The sequence below is a fragment of the Mercurialis annua genome, linkage group LG7, assembly GCF_937616625.2.
Source record: "Mercurialis annua linkage group LG7, ddMerAnnu1.2, whole genome shotgun sequence".
NCBI classification, from domain to species: domain Eukaryota; kingdom Viridiplantae; phylum Streptophyta; class Magnoliopsida; order Malpighiales; family Euphorbiaceae; genus Mercurialis; species Mercurialis annua.
The window spans coordinates 5,267,238-5,282,756 of NC_065576.1; the positions used below are offsets into that span (position 1 = coordinate 5,267,238).

The window sequence follows — 15,519 nt, forward strand, 5'->3', positions numbered from 1 at the left end:
TTAATGCGTTTCTGTTTTTTCTTTGCTATCTCTATTTTCTTGGCTATATCGGACAGCTTTGCTTCCATTTGGAGCATTGAATTTATCCATTTTTTTAGTCTTTTTTATCTTTTGCCAATCGTCAATTGGATGTATATGCCGACGTAACACTCATTCATCAAGTCATCATATTATGAGCTCGCGTATCGAATTAAAAAAAATGTGTATATAATTGAAACGTTTTAAAGTCCGTAATTAAATTGAGAAAATAAAAATAGCTTATTAATTTTTATAACATTATCCCTATTAGAAATAGGTTGAATCTGAATATCTATTAGATCTTTTTTGTGCGTGTTTTTTTAAATACAATAATATTATCTTTAATTAATTAAAATAATTAAATGTGAGTTAATTAATCCCGACATATAAATTTACCTATACTATAGCTCATGCTCGCGCATTAGGTTGAGCAAGAATTAAAACTAAAATTAAAAATCATTATTAAAAATCATTATTTCTTTTAAATTTTAAAAAATTAATTTAGATGATCAGATTTATAATTGTAATAAAAATAATTATTGAAAAAATTTACCGAAAATCAAAATAATTCTTTAAAAATTATTTTTCAAACCAAATTAAATTTGAAATTAAATTAGTTGTTAAGAAAACTCTTGAAAATCAAAATAATTATTTAAATTTTTTGAAAACCAAAATATTCAAATGTAATTTATAACATTACATTAATTAAGAGTGTCTAGATTATCTAAATTATAAGAAAATATTTAAAATCAATATATTTTATCATCATTCTATAACTATCAAAACAAACTATTTGATGCTATTCAAATACGGATATATGATGAAAGCAAAGTATGTTTGTTTGTCCAATTAGACATAATAAAGCTTTGAGTGAATTGACATATTAAAGACATGAAACCTATTATTGGACCCTACATATTCCATAACCTAACATTTTTAATAGATTTATACTAAATTTGCATTTGGTTTAGTCGTCGGTCATGTACACAATCCCAAAGTTGGATACTTCCAAATCATCATAACCAATAATTGTGCTAAAGATGGTTATTCATCTTGTGTCATTTCAGGACAAATTCTTTCCAAATTGGAGCATACATTTTACATTCCAAAGCATAGCATATTGAATATGGCAAGCCTCAAATAAATTTATAATTTTATTTGATTATCTATTAGGGTTAAATGTTTTTGTTTGATCATTTAGAGAGAAGAAATTTTTGATGTTTGTGAGTTAGATTTGATCCCCGACTTTAATAAATATTTTCTAAATCATTTGAGTTATAATTCATTAAATTTTGGTGAATTTTTTTTTTTGTAATTTTTATTTATATCACCTTAACTACCGTCCTCTCCCTAGTTGGCTTTTAAATTTTAAATTGTTTTTTTTAATGAATTTTAAATTATAACTATATTCTCTCATGACATTTATTTGTATATGGATTGTTTTTAACATCACTCTAAGTGAATTTATATAATAATATTATTAGGTTGCTCGGGTTCTATTTAGATCTATTAACTTTTAAATAAAATCATTTAATATGATTTATAGGGTTCCAATTAGCCTGCAGATTGTTATTTTTTTTTATGAAAAATGAAATCAGAGTGATGTCAAAGACAATACTGATGCAAAATAAATACAAATTAATATTTACAATGTTTTCAACAATTATATCATTCTCAAATTTTGAAATTCAATTATATGAGAGTTGTGGTTCAACTAAAACGTGTTTAAATAAAAAAAGGCTAGGATCCAATACTCCCAATAAATTATGTATAGCTCCATTTATATTCATTAGCCCTCGATCTCTATAGTTCTTATTCCTTTTAAATATTAACCATATTTGAATTAAATTCTCTAAATAATTTAAATATTATACAATCAGAACATATCTTTTAAGATTAACATCAATCGAGAGACAAAGAGAAATGGTTGACTCTCCCATCTCCACCATGTCAATTTAGGGCCAAATGTCCTTAACTTTCTAAGTTGATATGTAGTGTTGTCATAAAAAAACAAAAAGGGAAATTAAAAACTTTTTTCATTGACCTCACAATTTATATATTCTCATCTTTTAACTGTATAAAGCACATTATTACAAAAAAAAAATTGTCATAGATATTTGTGTCATAACCTTCACAAACAATGTTGTAATATATTTATTTTTACGGATGAGCTATTATAATATATTTATTTTACTGATGAATTATAATTCAAATGATTTAAACGTTAAGCGGCAAACTATTAAATAGAGAATTCATTTAATATATGTATACTCTTTATATAACTTCATTCATTTTTCAAATATATTTTTTAATTCTTCAATTGTCTTTGTATTTAAATCCTCTTAAATTTTACATTTATTCCTGACCACTAGGTCGAAATATTAGTATTATTAGATAACCTCAAACGAAGACGATGCATTGACCCAAACTCTCTAAAGACACTTATAGAGGTTAAATATTTATATTTATAATCAATTTAAAATTAAACTTTAATTTAATTACTTCAAGAAAGTTAATGAAAGCATAAATATTAAATTTGGTTTGGATTATTAGGTAAAAAAAACAGTGACAAGAGGAGCAAGTGGAGGGGAGTCTAATCAAAAGGGTCATAAATCAAAGTCCATGTGACCCCCAACTAATTATAGTACATAAAATTAGTTTTCAAAATTAGAAATGGAGACAAGATTAAGACATAAGAATCCTAACCTCATCTTCCTTATCAGACATTTGGCATATCATCCGATACTTTGGACCGCTATTTAAGGGACCATCCACCTCATATACACTCACTTTTTTAATATAAACAAGGTCAAATGTCGTAAAAAGGCCAAACCTTTTATAAAAATTTCACAAAAATCTCGATCTTTCAATTTTGTCGATTTTGGCCAAAAATATATTATTTGGTTTCAATTTTGACCAACTCTCAATTTGATTTCAATTTGCATATGTGTCGCCTTTTTGACATGCACATATATTAAAAGGTCATGATTTTTGTGAAACCAAATAATCAATTTTTAGCCAAAATCGACAAAATTAAAAGGTCAGGAATTTTGTGAAACCAAATAATCAGTTTTTGGTCAAAATCGACAAAATTGAAAGGTCAGGACTTTTGTTAAACTTTTGTAAAAGGTTTGGTATTTTTACGACATTTGGCCTATAAACAAATATCTCAAATAGAATACCTAAATTTGAAAAGAAAAGAAAAATATCATTTATGCTCCTAAAATTTACCTCTATAATTAAACAAACTCTTAATATTCGGAAAGGTATAAATATGTCCCAACCTCTTGAAAAATAAACAATCAGGCCCCCATATTAACTAATAAATGAGACGTTATAGGCCTGATTGTTGAAATTGAAGGGCCTAATTGTCCATTTTTCAAGAAGTTAGGGACATATTTAAACTTTTATGGAAATTGAAGGCTTTTGATTCGGGAGGCAAATCTTAGAGGTATAAATAATTTATTTTTTTTCTAAAAAAGGTCATTTATACTCCTAAAGTTTGATTTCAGGATCAAGTAAGCATTCGATGACCGGAAAGGTTCAAATATGCCCCTACGTCTTGAAAAATAAACAATCAGACCTCCCAATTTCGACAATCATGCCCCAAACGTCTCATTTATAAGTAAAAATGGGAGCATGATTATCCACTTTTTTAAAATGTCGGGGCATGTTTGAACCTTTTCGAACATTGAAGGTTTACTTGATCTTACAGTCAAACTTTAGAAACATAAATGATCCTTTTTCCTTAAAAAATCTACCCTACTTTTTCTCTTTCTCTCTATAATTTTTTTTTGCTCTCCCTTGTCTCTAAAAACACTCTTTTATTTTATTCTTTTAAAAGTGGAAGAAGATGATTTTTCCGGCCATAGCCGAAAAATATCTTCTCTCATACTACTACATATATAGATTTTTAAATTTTTCTTTCAGTAAAGTCTTTATTATTTATGCTTTGATTTGTGTTTTTCTTATCATGTTTGAATAATTTATATGGTATTTTCTCCTCTTGTACTTGAATTTATAGATCTTTCAATAATTTTTAATGTTCATTCTGTCTTTAGATCCAAATTCTTGTAGATGTAAAAAATTGAGATATTTATAGATTAATTTTTTTAGAATCTTATTGAAGATGAAAATCGGAAATACTAAGCTTCGTCGGATAGAGCGGATTGCATGTCAAATCGGAAGAAGAATTATCTAAGTAGCCTGTTCAACAGAAACATAGTTCATCGTTGAGTTAATTTTGTGAAATTCATGTTACAGATTTTTTTTATCTTCGATTAATTCGTTTACTTATCTCATATTCTTGCTTAGTATTTAGTAGTTCAAAGTAGAAAGATCATATATTGCCCATTATGATATGATTTTTATTATTTGTACATTAATCTCCATAAATGAATTTTAGCTTTTGAAAAAAAATTTAGCTCAATTGAAACGATAAATCTAATTATAAATTTTATTTTTTTAATTCAGCATAATTTTAAATATAAAAAATCCGAGTTAAAAATTATATTGAAGTAAATGAATCAAGCTAATAAATTAATCAAATTGATTAATTTGGTTTGCTTTAAACTTAAAAGAATTATACTCAATTTGAAACAAATGCGGATTATATACGTATTTAGGAAATGTTTAATCATTAAAAGTATTTATTTTTTTGATTTTTTTTATCTATAAACCAAATTTTTAGAAATTTTAATTTTAGTCTTTTTTTTATTTTTTGAATTTCAACTCTAACTATTGTTTTAAATTAGAATAAAAAAGTCTTAAAAATATCCCCATATTATTCTATGTTTGGAATTACTGATGATAAAAAGGTGTATTATTAAAGGTAAATTAGAATAATTCGAGTAGTATAAAAGGCATATTTATATTTTTTTTCCACTTTGGTTTGAATAAATGGCTATAATTGACACTACAAGAAATCAGCCAATTAGCGACGGATATTTCCGTCGCTAATTGGCTAATATCCGTCGCTAATCTTGATTAGCGACGGATTACCGACGGACTCAATCCGTCGGTACAATTTGGGTCGCTAATCGTTTAGCGACCCAAAAAACGAACCGTCGCCAACTTACCGACGGAAATTTCCGTCGGTAAGTTGACCTGGACCTGTCGGTATTTTGGTCGGGTTGACCGACCAAATACCGACACATTTAGCGACGGACAATTCCGTCGCTAAATCAGCGACGGAACTGTCCGTCGCTAAATGTAGTCGCAAAATTGGACTATTTAGCGACGGATTTTCCGTCGCTAAATAGTCCAATTTTGTCGTTTTTGAGCATTTTAGCGACGGAATATCCGTCGCTAAAAGCTCATATGTGGTCGCTAATTTTTTGTTTTTTTGGCAGAAAATTCCCGTTTTTCGGCATTTTTCGATTTTCCCTATTTTTGAATAGACCCGTTAACTAATCACAGACAGACACAATAGACAACAACAAATAAACAAAAACCGAAACACAAATAAACATAAACCGAAACCGTTATATATAAATAAACGGTAAAAAAGTATACAATTCGATAAATATTAAATAAGTCAAAATATGCAAACTGTATTATAAAAATCCAAGTCCAAATACTATACTACCCCAAACTAGTAGTGTCGTCAGCCGGTGGAGGTGGAGGTGGGGGAAACTGCGGTCGTAACTCCGGTGGGAGTGTAGTCATCAGTCGCGCAAGCTCAGTACGGATCCGCTCGTCGAAACCCGCCTCCACAGTACGGATCCGCTGCTCGACCCGCTCTTCAAAACCTGCCTCCACAGTACGCATCCGCTGCTCGAGTCGCTCCTCAACCTCTCTAGCAATGCGCTGCTCGATCTCCTCACTAACGACCGCCTGCTGCTGTGACTGGGATGATCCGCCGCGGCGCAATCGGCTGCTCTGGCCGATGTAGGATGCTGAAGCCGAACCAATACCGTAGACTCGCTGCTTCTTGATTGCCTCGAGAGACAAAAACAGCTCGTTCTCGTCGATCGGCTCTGGAGTCGACGAACTCCCTTCTCCAGCCGCCTGAGACTGGGTCGCTGCAGCAAGCTCTGCCTGGAAACGGTCCTGAGAATAAAAATACAAATTTATAGTTTAGTAAAACTTTATAAAAATACTTCACAAATATTAGTTTAAACCTACATTTCTAACTAAAATTCGGCAGCATTTTCTCTAAAATTAGATCATCACCCATTTTTCAGGGACATCCTGCAACAACTACAGACAACTCTGTTCAACAATACGAAATAGCAATCACAACACCCACAACAAACACGTAAACATCCTATAAACAACTAACTATATAAAGTTATATTTATATCATAGTAAGCAGTCACTTAAGGTTAAAATAAACTTACGTTTTTATCCTTTGATCTCTTGTCAACGAAGACAGTCCGATCAGCCTTGGTCAGGTGCAACCGTACATGCAACTCAGCTAAAGTGGGCTCTCGACCGAGCTCCTCAGTCTATCATATGAAATGAAAAAGTTAATTAGTAGATAAACAGAATATATAACGATTAGTAATATTAAAAACTTACCATAACTGTCTTATGCCTCGTAGCCGATCTCGATCCTGCGGTATGTCGAACCGGTCCGGTGCCAGCTCCGGACGGCTCACTCAGCCGATTAGCTCGTGCTACCTCAGACTTCTTCTTAGCCTCAGCAGTATCCCAGTCTCGCTTCCACGACGCCCAAGTATCAGCACTAACACTGCCCTCTTTTTTATCTGGCTTCATGTTGTGGAGAGTATCTTTGTACCGATTAGCCGCATGTCGGTAGAAGACCCCTCTAATCAGGTCCTCAGGGTGGGTGGAGTCCCAGCAAAAACCCTTCTGCAAACCATTAATAAATAAAAACAATTAGAAATCAAAAAGACAGTAAAACATATATTTAAAATTTTAATTTAACAACCTTGAACTCCTCGAAGTAGAAGCCCTTATGCTCTGCTGTCAGCTTCTTCCACGAGGAACCCTCAGGGAACCAGCTAGATCGGAAAATGGGCAAGATCGCCCTCGATGCGCTCCCGCTGTCGTTCCTGCTATCTAGTAACCTTTCTCTGTACGTTAAAAAAAAGTTAGTTTTCACATTTTTGAAATAATATTTGTTAAAAAAAAGTTGTCAATCATACCTTGCAGCATCAGGTGTAACTCTAATCCTCCCAGTCTCGTCCGTAGCTGGCGGCTGGTCCTGTGGCTGTCTCGCCGCTCTCCGCGGTGCGGGTCTACCCGCCAGCACCTGCTGCTCAGCCCCTGTATCCGAGCTCTCAAGTGGATCCTGCTCTGGGTCGCCACGTCCACGTCCACGTCCACGTCCCTGACCAGTGTCCCTACCCCGGCCTCGGCCGGCAGAAGAAGAACCTGAACCTCTCATATCTGCAAAACAAATTACAAAACAATATTCGACAAGAAAAAAATAATCACATCTATTATAAAAACCATAACACATAATTTTTTAACAAAATAAAGTTACTACATCAACAAACGTAAATAAAAGTCAAAATTCTACAGAAATAACATTAAAACAAATCATGCAATTTCTATATCATCTTCCGCTCCAATGTCATCATCGTCTGATGAGGATGGTGGATAATCATCTTCCGTCTCTACTATTGGAGGGTTGTGTAATGCAGCCTCGTCCGCCTCGCCATTCGGATCAACTAAATTTGTCGGGTCGTCATTCGTTATGACATCGAGCGGATGTTCTGCACTATCATCTTGGAAAGCTGGAACAGTTGTTTCAGGCATGTCTAGCTCAGAGCGAGCTTTTATCTTGCATACTGCCCACCAATCTTTCTTGTCCCTCTTTTTGCTAGGATAAGGTAAGTAATGTACTTGGTCGGACTGTTCAGCTAAAATGAAAGGTTCATATTTGTTGTATCTCCTTCTGTGATTAACATCCACTATGTTATACCGAGGATGGACTAACATACCAACCGTTTTTGTAGGATCAAACCAATTACATTTAAATAAAACCGTCCTCTTTATTGGTAGAGCTGGATACTCTAACTCAATAATGTCAGTCAACACTCCATAAAAGTCGCTTTCAGCTGGGCCGTAGAGTGATCCTTTTACACAGACTCCGCTATTCATTGTGACCCGATCCTCCCCATATTCTTCAGTATTGAATTTAAACCCGTTCACACAGTACCCCTTGAATGTTTTGACCGATCTAAGCGGTCCCTTTGCAAGACTTAGAATATAGGGATTGGTACTGACAGTTGGGTCTTTCACCTGTAGCACAATTATTATACGGATCAACACGATAATATAATATACAACTACGACGGTAAAACAACATTAATACTTACATATTGCTCGAACCAAAAGGCGAATTCCCTCTCCAATTTGACTACAACTTCGGTCTGTGTAATTTCGGGGTTGAATTCATACAACTCGCCTTCAAAAACTCTTTTTACAAGAATACGAGCGAATTAATACAATTTGTATCAAATTCTTCAATACTGAACTTAAATTTGTATATTAAGACTTACTCTCTGTAAGGTTCGATTTCAGGGCAATTCAAAAGGATGTAGCTTCGGGCAGCAACATATTCAGCATCATCCAGATATCTGTTCCGACAAGCACCTACAGGTCGCCCTTTTGGTTTGAAAATATTTAATCTGTCGAAATCATCATCAACGTCCATTTCGCAAACTTCATTTCTTTGCATCCGACATGGTACCATCGGATCACCATCCTTGAAATAAAAAGATGCAAATTTTGCTGTTTCCTCCAGTAGATATCCGCTGCTAATGCTTCCTTCCACTCTGCCTTTATTCGAAACCTTATTTTTGAGTTTTCTCAGGTATCTGCATAATCATATAATTAGTTAATTTACCTAATTATCGGTTGACGAAATAGAACTTTAAATATATCACCTTTCAAACGGATACATCCAACGATACTGAACAGGTCCTGCCATCATAGCTTCGTATGGAAGGTGTACGGGGAGATGTTCCATCGAATCAAAAAAACTCGGCGGAAATATACGTTCCAACTTGCACAGTATCTTCGGGATATCAAGCTCTAATCTCTGAAGATCTGCCTTTTTCAGCGATGTGGCGGTTAACTCTCTGAAGAATATACTCAACTCTGTTAAAGGCTCCCACACTTCTGCCGGAAGAAGCTCCCGAAGAGCAATTGGCAAAAGTCGTTGCATGAAGACATGACAATCATGACTTTTCATGCCCATCATCTTTAAACTGTTTAAATCAACGCACCTAGACAAGTTGGACACGTAACCATCTGGAAACTTTAACTTTTGAATCCATTCTAACAAAATCTTTTTTAAATCTCTGTCCAAAGCATACAAAGCCTTTGGATATCTACCAGTTTCCTCATCTTGTGCCAGGCCAGGACGATCACAAATTTTATTCAACTCTGCCCGAGATTTTGCCGTATCTTTCGTCTTACCAGGTACATTGAGCACGGTATTGAAAACGTTGTCAAATACATTTTTCTCAATATGCATGACATCGAGATTATGCCGGATCACATTTGTCCTCCAATACGGTAAATCCCAAAATATACTTTTTCGGTTCCAACCACGGCCTTTAGATAGTTCATCATTCGTAGCCTTAGCATCATTCTCATAGGCCCTCTTAAACCCCAAACCGTCCACCTCTGCTAACACTTCATCTCCAGTCCTCACACCTCCAAATTGATGTCTAACTTGTTTGCCTTTTCGGAATTCGGTAACATTCCGACGGAAATGGTGACCTGTAGGTAAAAACTTTCTGTGGCAATCAAACCACGATTGTTTTCCACTCTCGGGCAACGTGAAAGCCTCAGTATTTTCCATACAATGCGGACATGCCAATCTTCCTGATGTGCTCCAACCGGACAACATTGAATAAGCGGGAAAGTCATTAATTGTCCACATAAGCGCCGCCCTCATTTGAAAATTCTGCCGTTTTTGAATGTCATATGTCCGGATTCCAGATTCCCACAACTGATTCAACTCCGCTATTAATGGCTGCAGGAAAATATCCATATGGTTTTTTGGATTACCGGGTCCCGGGACAAGTATTGTTAGAAACATAAACTCATCCTTCATGCACATGCCAGGAGGCAGATTATACGGCGTCACAATAACTGGCCAGGAAGAATAATTTTTCCCAAAACTACCAAATGGTTGAAACCCGTCAGTACATAAGCCTAGCCTGATATTTCTTGTTTCGTCAGCAAAATCTGTATGCAACTCACTGAACCGTTTCCAAGCCGGAGAGTCAGAAGGATGACACATCTTCTCGTCTTCCATTTCATGTTCAGCGTGCCATGTCATATGTTTAGCTGTGGCTTTGGAAGCGTACAATCTTTGCAGCCTCGGAGTTAAAGGGAAATAAAACATTTTTTTGTACGGAACGTTAGCCCTTCTTTTGGCCGAATTGCTTTTCGTTACAGGTTTCCACCGAGGAAATGTGCAAACTTTACAGTGGGTTAAATCCTCGTCCGCCCCCCAGTAAATCATACAGTTGTGGAAACAGCAATCAATAACCTCGACCGGCAACCCAAGACCTTTCACCAGCTTCTTGATATTAGCAAAAAATTTCGGCATTTTGTTGTTCTCTGGAAGCAGTTCTTGTAATAAACGGCAGGTGTCATCAATCAAAGATATCGACCCCTGATGTCGACACTTAATATCCAAAATTTCAACAGATGCGGACAGGGGTGAGTGTTTGCTATTTCCGGGCCATATTTCTTCTTCTGCCGCACTCATCATATCAAAAAACTTCCGAGCTTCGTCATTCGGGGTCTCTTCCTCAAAAACTTCGGGACCAGCAGCATCAATAACCATTCTCTGGCCATAGTTTAAATCTCCCCCTCCCTCATTATAGTAATCGTATTCATTAGCCGGCTGCTGAACTACAGGAGGGACATTCACCTCACCGTGGTGAATCCAGACATAGTAATCTGGAACAAACCCAGACTGCAAGACATGTAGTTTCACAACTTCGACATCTCGAAAATTTGTATTTCTACATTTTGTCCTAGAACATGGGCATTTTATCTCTTCCCCACTCATACACTCGGGATGTTGTACAGCAAAATTCACGAACTCTTCAAGATTAGGGAAAAAATCAGGCGGCAGGAAGCCTCTGTCATGTCTCGTATACATCCAACTGCGGTCTGGATTCATTTCTGGAGGACGTACAATTAGGTACTGGTTCATAAGCTCAATGTAGCAAAGTCAATGTAATTGACTGCTAAAAGGGTAGGGTCCTATCCCATTCGCAAAACTGGCGCCCCATAATTCGATCACGATATATGCATGAATACGGAAAAAATATTCGGCAGCCTTCCGGCGTCGTTCCCCAGGTGCATTATATAATATAGGGTGTGTAACGCTAATTATATATTCCGTAAGGAATAAGCGTTACACAGCCTATATTAAATAGCCACCCGGAGAACATACGCCAGAAAACTACCAAATATTCCTATACCATATCCATACATATATGTTTTTTCGTGATCAAATTACGCAGACGACGGCAGTTTTACGAACTGTACACACGTACAATCCCGTGTCGTTCAATCTCTTGAACACACGGGACGGGTTTCTACGGCTAGGTAAGATTTTATTCGGTGGGAATAAAATCTTTGTTAATTAAATTTAACAGTTGTTCAATTTACTCTAACTAATTAATTAAATTGAAATACAAAAAATCAATAACACTTACTTGTTGAAGAGCAGAACCGCAAATGAGAGGACTCCTGAGAACGGTCGGTTTAGTGCGAAAACAATCTACGGCTATCAGCGCCAAAATCCTACGGTTTAAGTTTTTCATTAGTTTTTAATATTTAAAAAAAAACGGCAGCATTTCCCCTAAAAATGAGCATCACCCATTTTTCAGGGAAAGCCTGCAAGTAAACAATACGTATTCCAACATAACCAACAACTTATTTCATCTCAATGTTTTTCCAATAAAACATATTGTTAATAAATTACGCTAATTTCATTTAATTAACATAAATTAAAATTATAGGTTGCCTTATATTACAAATTAACTAACTTAATTTAACAAAATTAAACAAGATTAAACAATACAATTAATCTATTAAAATATTTAACCTAAAATATTTTGAATTTAACCTAAATTCAAAAATAATTGAATTAACCTAATCATTCAAAATTTAATCAACTTAAAATTAAACAATGTAATTAACCTAGTCATTTATAATTTACAAAATCTAATCAATTTAAAATTAAACTATTTAATTAACCTAATCAAATAACCCAAATTTACATAATTAATATAGAATAACCTAAATTTAATAATTTTAGGTATAAAATTAACATTAATGTATTAACTAATTATAAATTAAATAACCAATTAAATAACCTAAAATTACAATTTAATTTTATTAAATACCTGGACTGTAACGGAAGACAGTGGCGGCAACGGTGGCGGCAGCGGTGGCGGCAGCAGTGGCGGCAGCGGGCGGGCTGGAAATGGGCAGCCAACAAAATCAAAAAAAAATAACCTAAAATTGTTTTATATTAAAACAAACTAATAAAAATAGAGAAGAATACATACCTGGATCGGAAGCGGCAGGCGGAAGAAGGTGGACGGCGGTGGCAGCAAAATTGACGGCGGGAGAAAATGAAAAGGGCAAGGACGGCGGTGGCGGGGGGTCTGAACTGGACGACGGTGGAAGGGGTTCTGAACTGGAACGGCGGCGGGAGAAAATAGAAAGGGAAAGAAAAGAGAAACGAAGAAGAAAAGGAAAGAAAGGGCTTCTGCCCGTTTTATTTTACTGAGATTAGCGACGGACACAATCCGTCGCTAACCTCAGTAAAAATGAAACGCAGCGTTTCAAGGGTTATAATTACCGACGGATTAACATCCGTCGCTAATTTTAGCCCTTGAAACGCTGCGTTTAAAGACACAATGAAATTAGCGACGGAATGTTGGAATCCGTCGCTAAGTTCAGTGTACAAATTTGGCGGGCTAGTTCCCGCCAAGCTTTTTGTGTGAATTAGCGACGGATTGCACAATCCGTCGCTAATTTCAGTGGGAAAAATTGCCGGGTTGGTTCCCGCCAAGCTTTTTGTGTAAATTAGCGACGGATTGCATAATCCGTCGCTAATTTCAGTGGGAAAAATTGGCGGGTTGGTTCCCGCCATGCTGTTTTGTAGAATTGGCGACGGATGACCCATCCGTCGCCAATTCCGTCGGTAATGAATAGAATTAGCGACGGATGATGAGTCCGTCGCTAATTTCGGTCGCCAATCTGCTGATTTCTAGTAGTGTGAAACTGAAAATTAGGGCTGAGCAAGAATCTAACCAGATCAAAAAATTAAACCGAACTAAATTTCATTCTTTGATTCGTTTTTTTTTTTTGGTGAAAACGGGTTGGTTCGGTTCCTAATTTAGGTAAAGTTTGATGTTCGGTTTGGTTTGGGTGTTTTGAAAACCGAAAAACCGAAAAAACTAAATAAACCGAAGTTAAAAATAATGTACATATACATATATATTTATATTTATATTTTTTTTATTTTTATATCTTAATTATTGTTGATATATGAATTAATAATTACTATTTAAACATATATGAACGTCTATTAGACTCTAATTATTAAATATTTGAATTAATTTTAATATGAAAAATATAAAAAATATAAAAATAATTAAATTCGGTTTCAACCAAACTAAACTGTACTAAACCAAAATATCCAGTTTGGTACGGTTTGATTTTTTTGCCTCCAAATTAAAAATTTAATTTGGTTCGGTTCGAAAATTATCCAAACTAAAAAAACCGAAAAATTTCCAACTGAACCGACCGATGCTCGTCCATACTGAAAATTGAAGAACAAGCTAACATTAATGAATTTAAAACTTTTGATAAAAAATTAAAAAAAAAGTCTAAATATAAAATATTTTAGATTGTTAGCCTTTAGAAAATGATAGAACAAACAACACCAATTATAAGGCTAATCTCTAATTTTAAGACAAAAGTCAACTGATAATGTATTTTAATGTTTTTAACACTACGTATAATACTTTATTAATTGGATTGATGGTATTACATATAGTAATAAATGTCAAACGCTCAAATAGGGATAGAGCTGGTCATGGCCGGGTCAGCCCGTAAACCGGTTAGGTTAAACCCGGTTCAAAACTGGTCAAATCCAAAAGGGATTTTTAGACAAATACCTACCAAACACATACTTATTCTCAAAAATACCTTTTGACCACAACTAGTTGAAATTTACAGTTTGACCAATTTTTTTTATAAAAATACTTTTTTTATTTACAATAATACGATTTCGGTTTCTAACAGTTTACTAACGGTTCACTAAATATTGTTTTAACTAGCAGTTTACTAACCGTTTACTAATAGTTTACTAAAGGGTAAGTTAATTTACTAATTGTTTACTAACAGTTTCCTAACGTTTTACTAAAAAATAAATCAGACTCCTAAATTTATAAATAGAAAATAATGTAAAAAATTAAGTACATAATAAACAGAAAGTCATTTTGTCTTAAGATTTCAAATTGAAACATACACAAAGTTTTGGTACAACTCAAATTTTTAATTAACAATTCTGTTCCAGCTAGCTTTAATCATAATCTCAGTCGGATCCACCCTCATTATTGTGGTTGTCGCTCCTCTTGTTGCCAGATTTCTCACCGCTCTCAGCACCTCCACCAGAAAATCCAACAATCGGCAACCCATTGCCGGCCCAGCAATCGACAACCCATCGCTGCCGTCGTTGAACCCATCGCCACCACCGTCGAACCCATCAATCGACAACCCATCGCCGCCGCCGTCGAACCCATCAATCGACAACCCATCGCCGCCGCCGTCGAACCCATCAATCGACAACCCATCGCCGCCGCCGTCGAACCCATCAATCGACAACCCATCGCCGCCGCCGTCGAACCCATCAATCGACAACCCATCGTTGCCGCTGTTGAACCCATCAATCGACAACCCATCGTCGCCGCCATCGCCAGCAAACCCATAGATCCACAACTCGTCACCGTTTTAGCGGCAGCTTTACGATATAAAATACCTTTGTTATTGTTGGTTATGAGATTTCTGTACTTTTCAATATTTTGAGCGTAAAAAAATCAAGAAAAAACGTAAAGAAGAAGGGAGGAAGAAGACTGGTGTATTTTGCCAAGAGGATAAGCGCGTCTGTATTACTGAGATTAAATATGGATTTGGTCGTGGCTGATCTAATTTCCTCAATCCAAAACTGAATTATAATCGGCCCATAATTGTAGAAAGGACGGTTCTAGACCGGTTCTAAATTTATTGAACCGTGAACCAGCAGTTGTGGGGTGAAACCGACGGTTCAGGATTCGAACCCGTTGATAAAAACATATATATATTATATATTTAAAATATATATTACATCTTTATCATATATATATATATATATATATATATATATATATATATATATATATATATATATATATATATATATATATATATATATATATATATATTTGCAATAAAATACATATTATATTTGTTTTAATTAATTTTTTGATTAATATTTTA

The 15,519-nt window shown here is 34.9% G+C and overlaps 3 protein-coding genes across 4 annotated transcripts; 1 reads left to right on the forward strand and 2 right to left on the reverse strand.

The window, feature by feature from the left end:
* Window positions 1-5,571: 5,571 nt before the first annotated feature.
* On the reverse strand, window positions 5,572-7,399 carry LOC126654874 (uncharacterized). Of its 2 annotated transcripts, none has more exons than XM_050348875.2 (6): window positions 7,131-7,399; window positions 6,914-7,058; window positions 6,541-6,834; window positions 6,360-6,467; window positions 5,773-6,069; window positions 5,572-5,727 (listed from the first exon to the last, which is right to left on the reverse strand). In XM_050348875.2, the coding sequence occupies exons 1-6, from the start codon at window positions 7,370-7,372 to the stop codon at window positions 5,602-5,604; spliced, it is 1,212 nt and encodes a 403-aa protein (XP_050204832.1). In that variant the 5' UTR covers window positions 7,373-7,399; the 3' UTR covers window positions 5,572-5,601. The 2 variants fall into 2 exon arrangements, with proteins under 2 accessions (XP_050204832.1, XP_055962447.1); XM_056106472.1 differs by having other exon boundaries at window positions 5,573-5,727; window positions 6,541-6,831.
* Window positions 7,400-7,819: 420 nt separating this feature from the next.
* LOC126656681 (uncharacterized) lies at window positions 7,820-10,499 on the reverse strand. Its single transcript, XM_056106473.1, has 3 exons — window positions 8,880-10,499; window positions 8,310-8,810; window positions 7,820-8,232 (listed from the first exon to the last, which is right to left on the reverse strand). Exons 1-2 carry the CDS (start codon window positions 10,469-10,471, stop codon window positions 8,489-8,491), a joined length of 1,914 nt encoding a protein of 637 aa, XP_055962448.1. The 5' UTR covers window positions 10,472-10,499; the 3' UTR covers window positions 7,820-8,232; window positions 8,310-8,488.
* Window positions 10,500-14,044: 3,545 nt separating this feature from the next.
* LOC126656682 (uncharacterized) lies at window positions 14,045-14,974 on the forward strand. Its single transcript, XM_050351293.1, has 2 exons — window positions 14,045-14,101; window positions 14,561-14,974. Exons 1-2 carry the CDS (start codon window positions 14,045-14,047, stop codon window positions 14,972-14,974), a joined length of 471 nt encoding a protein of 156 aa, XP_050207250.1.
* Window positions 14,975-15,519: the final 545 nt, after the last annotated feature.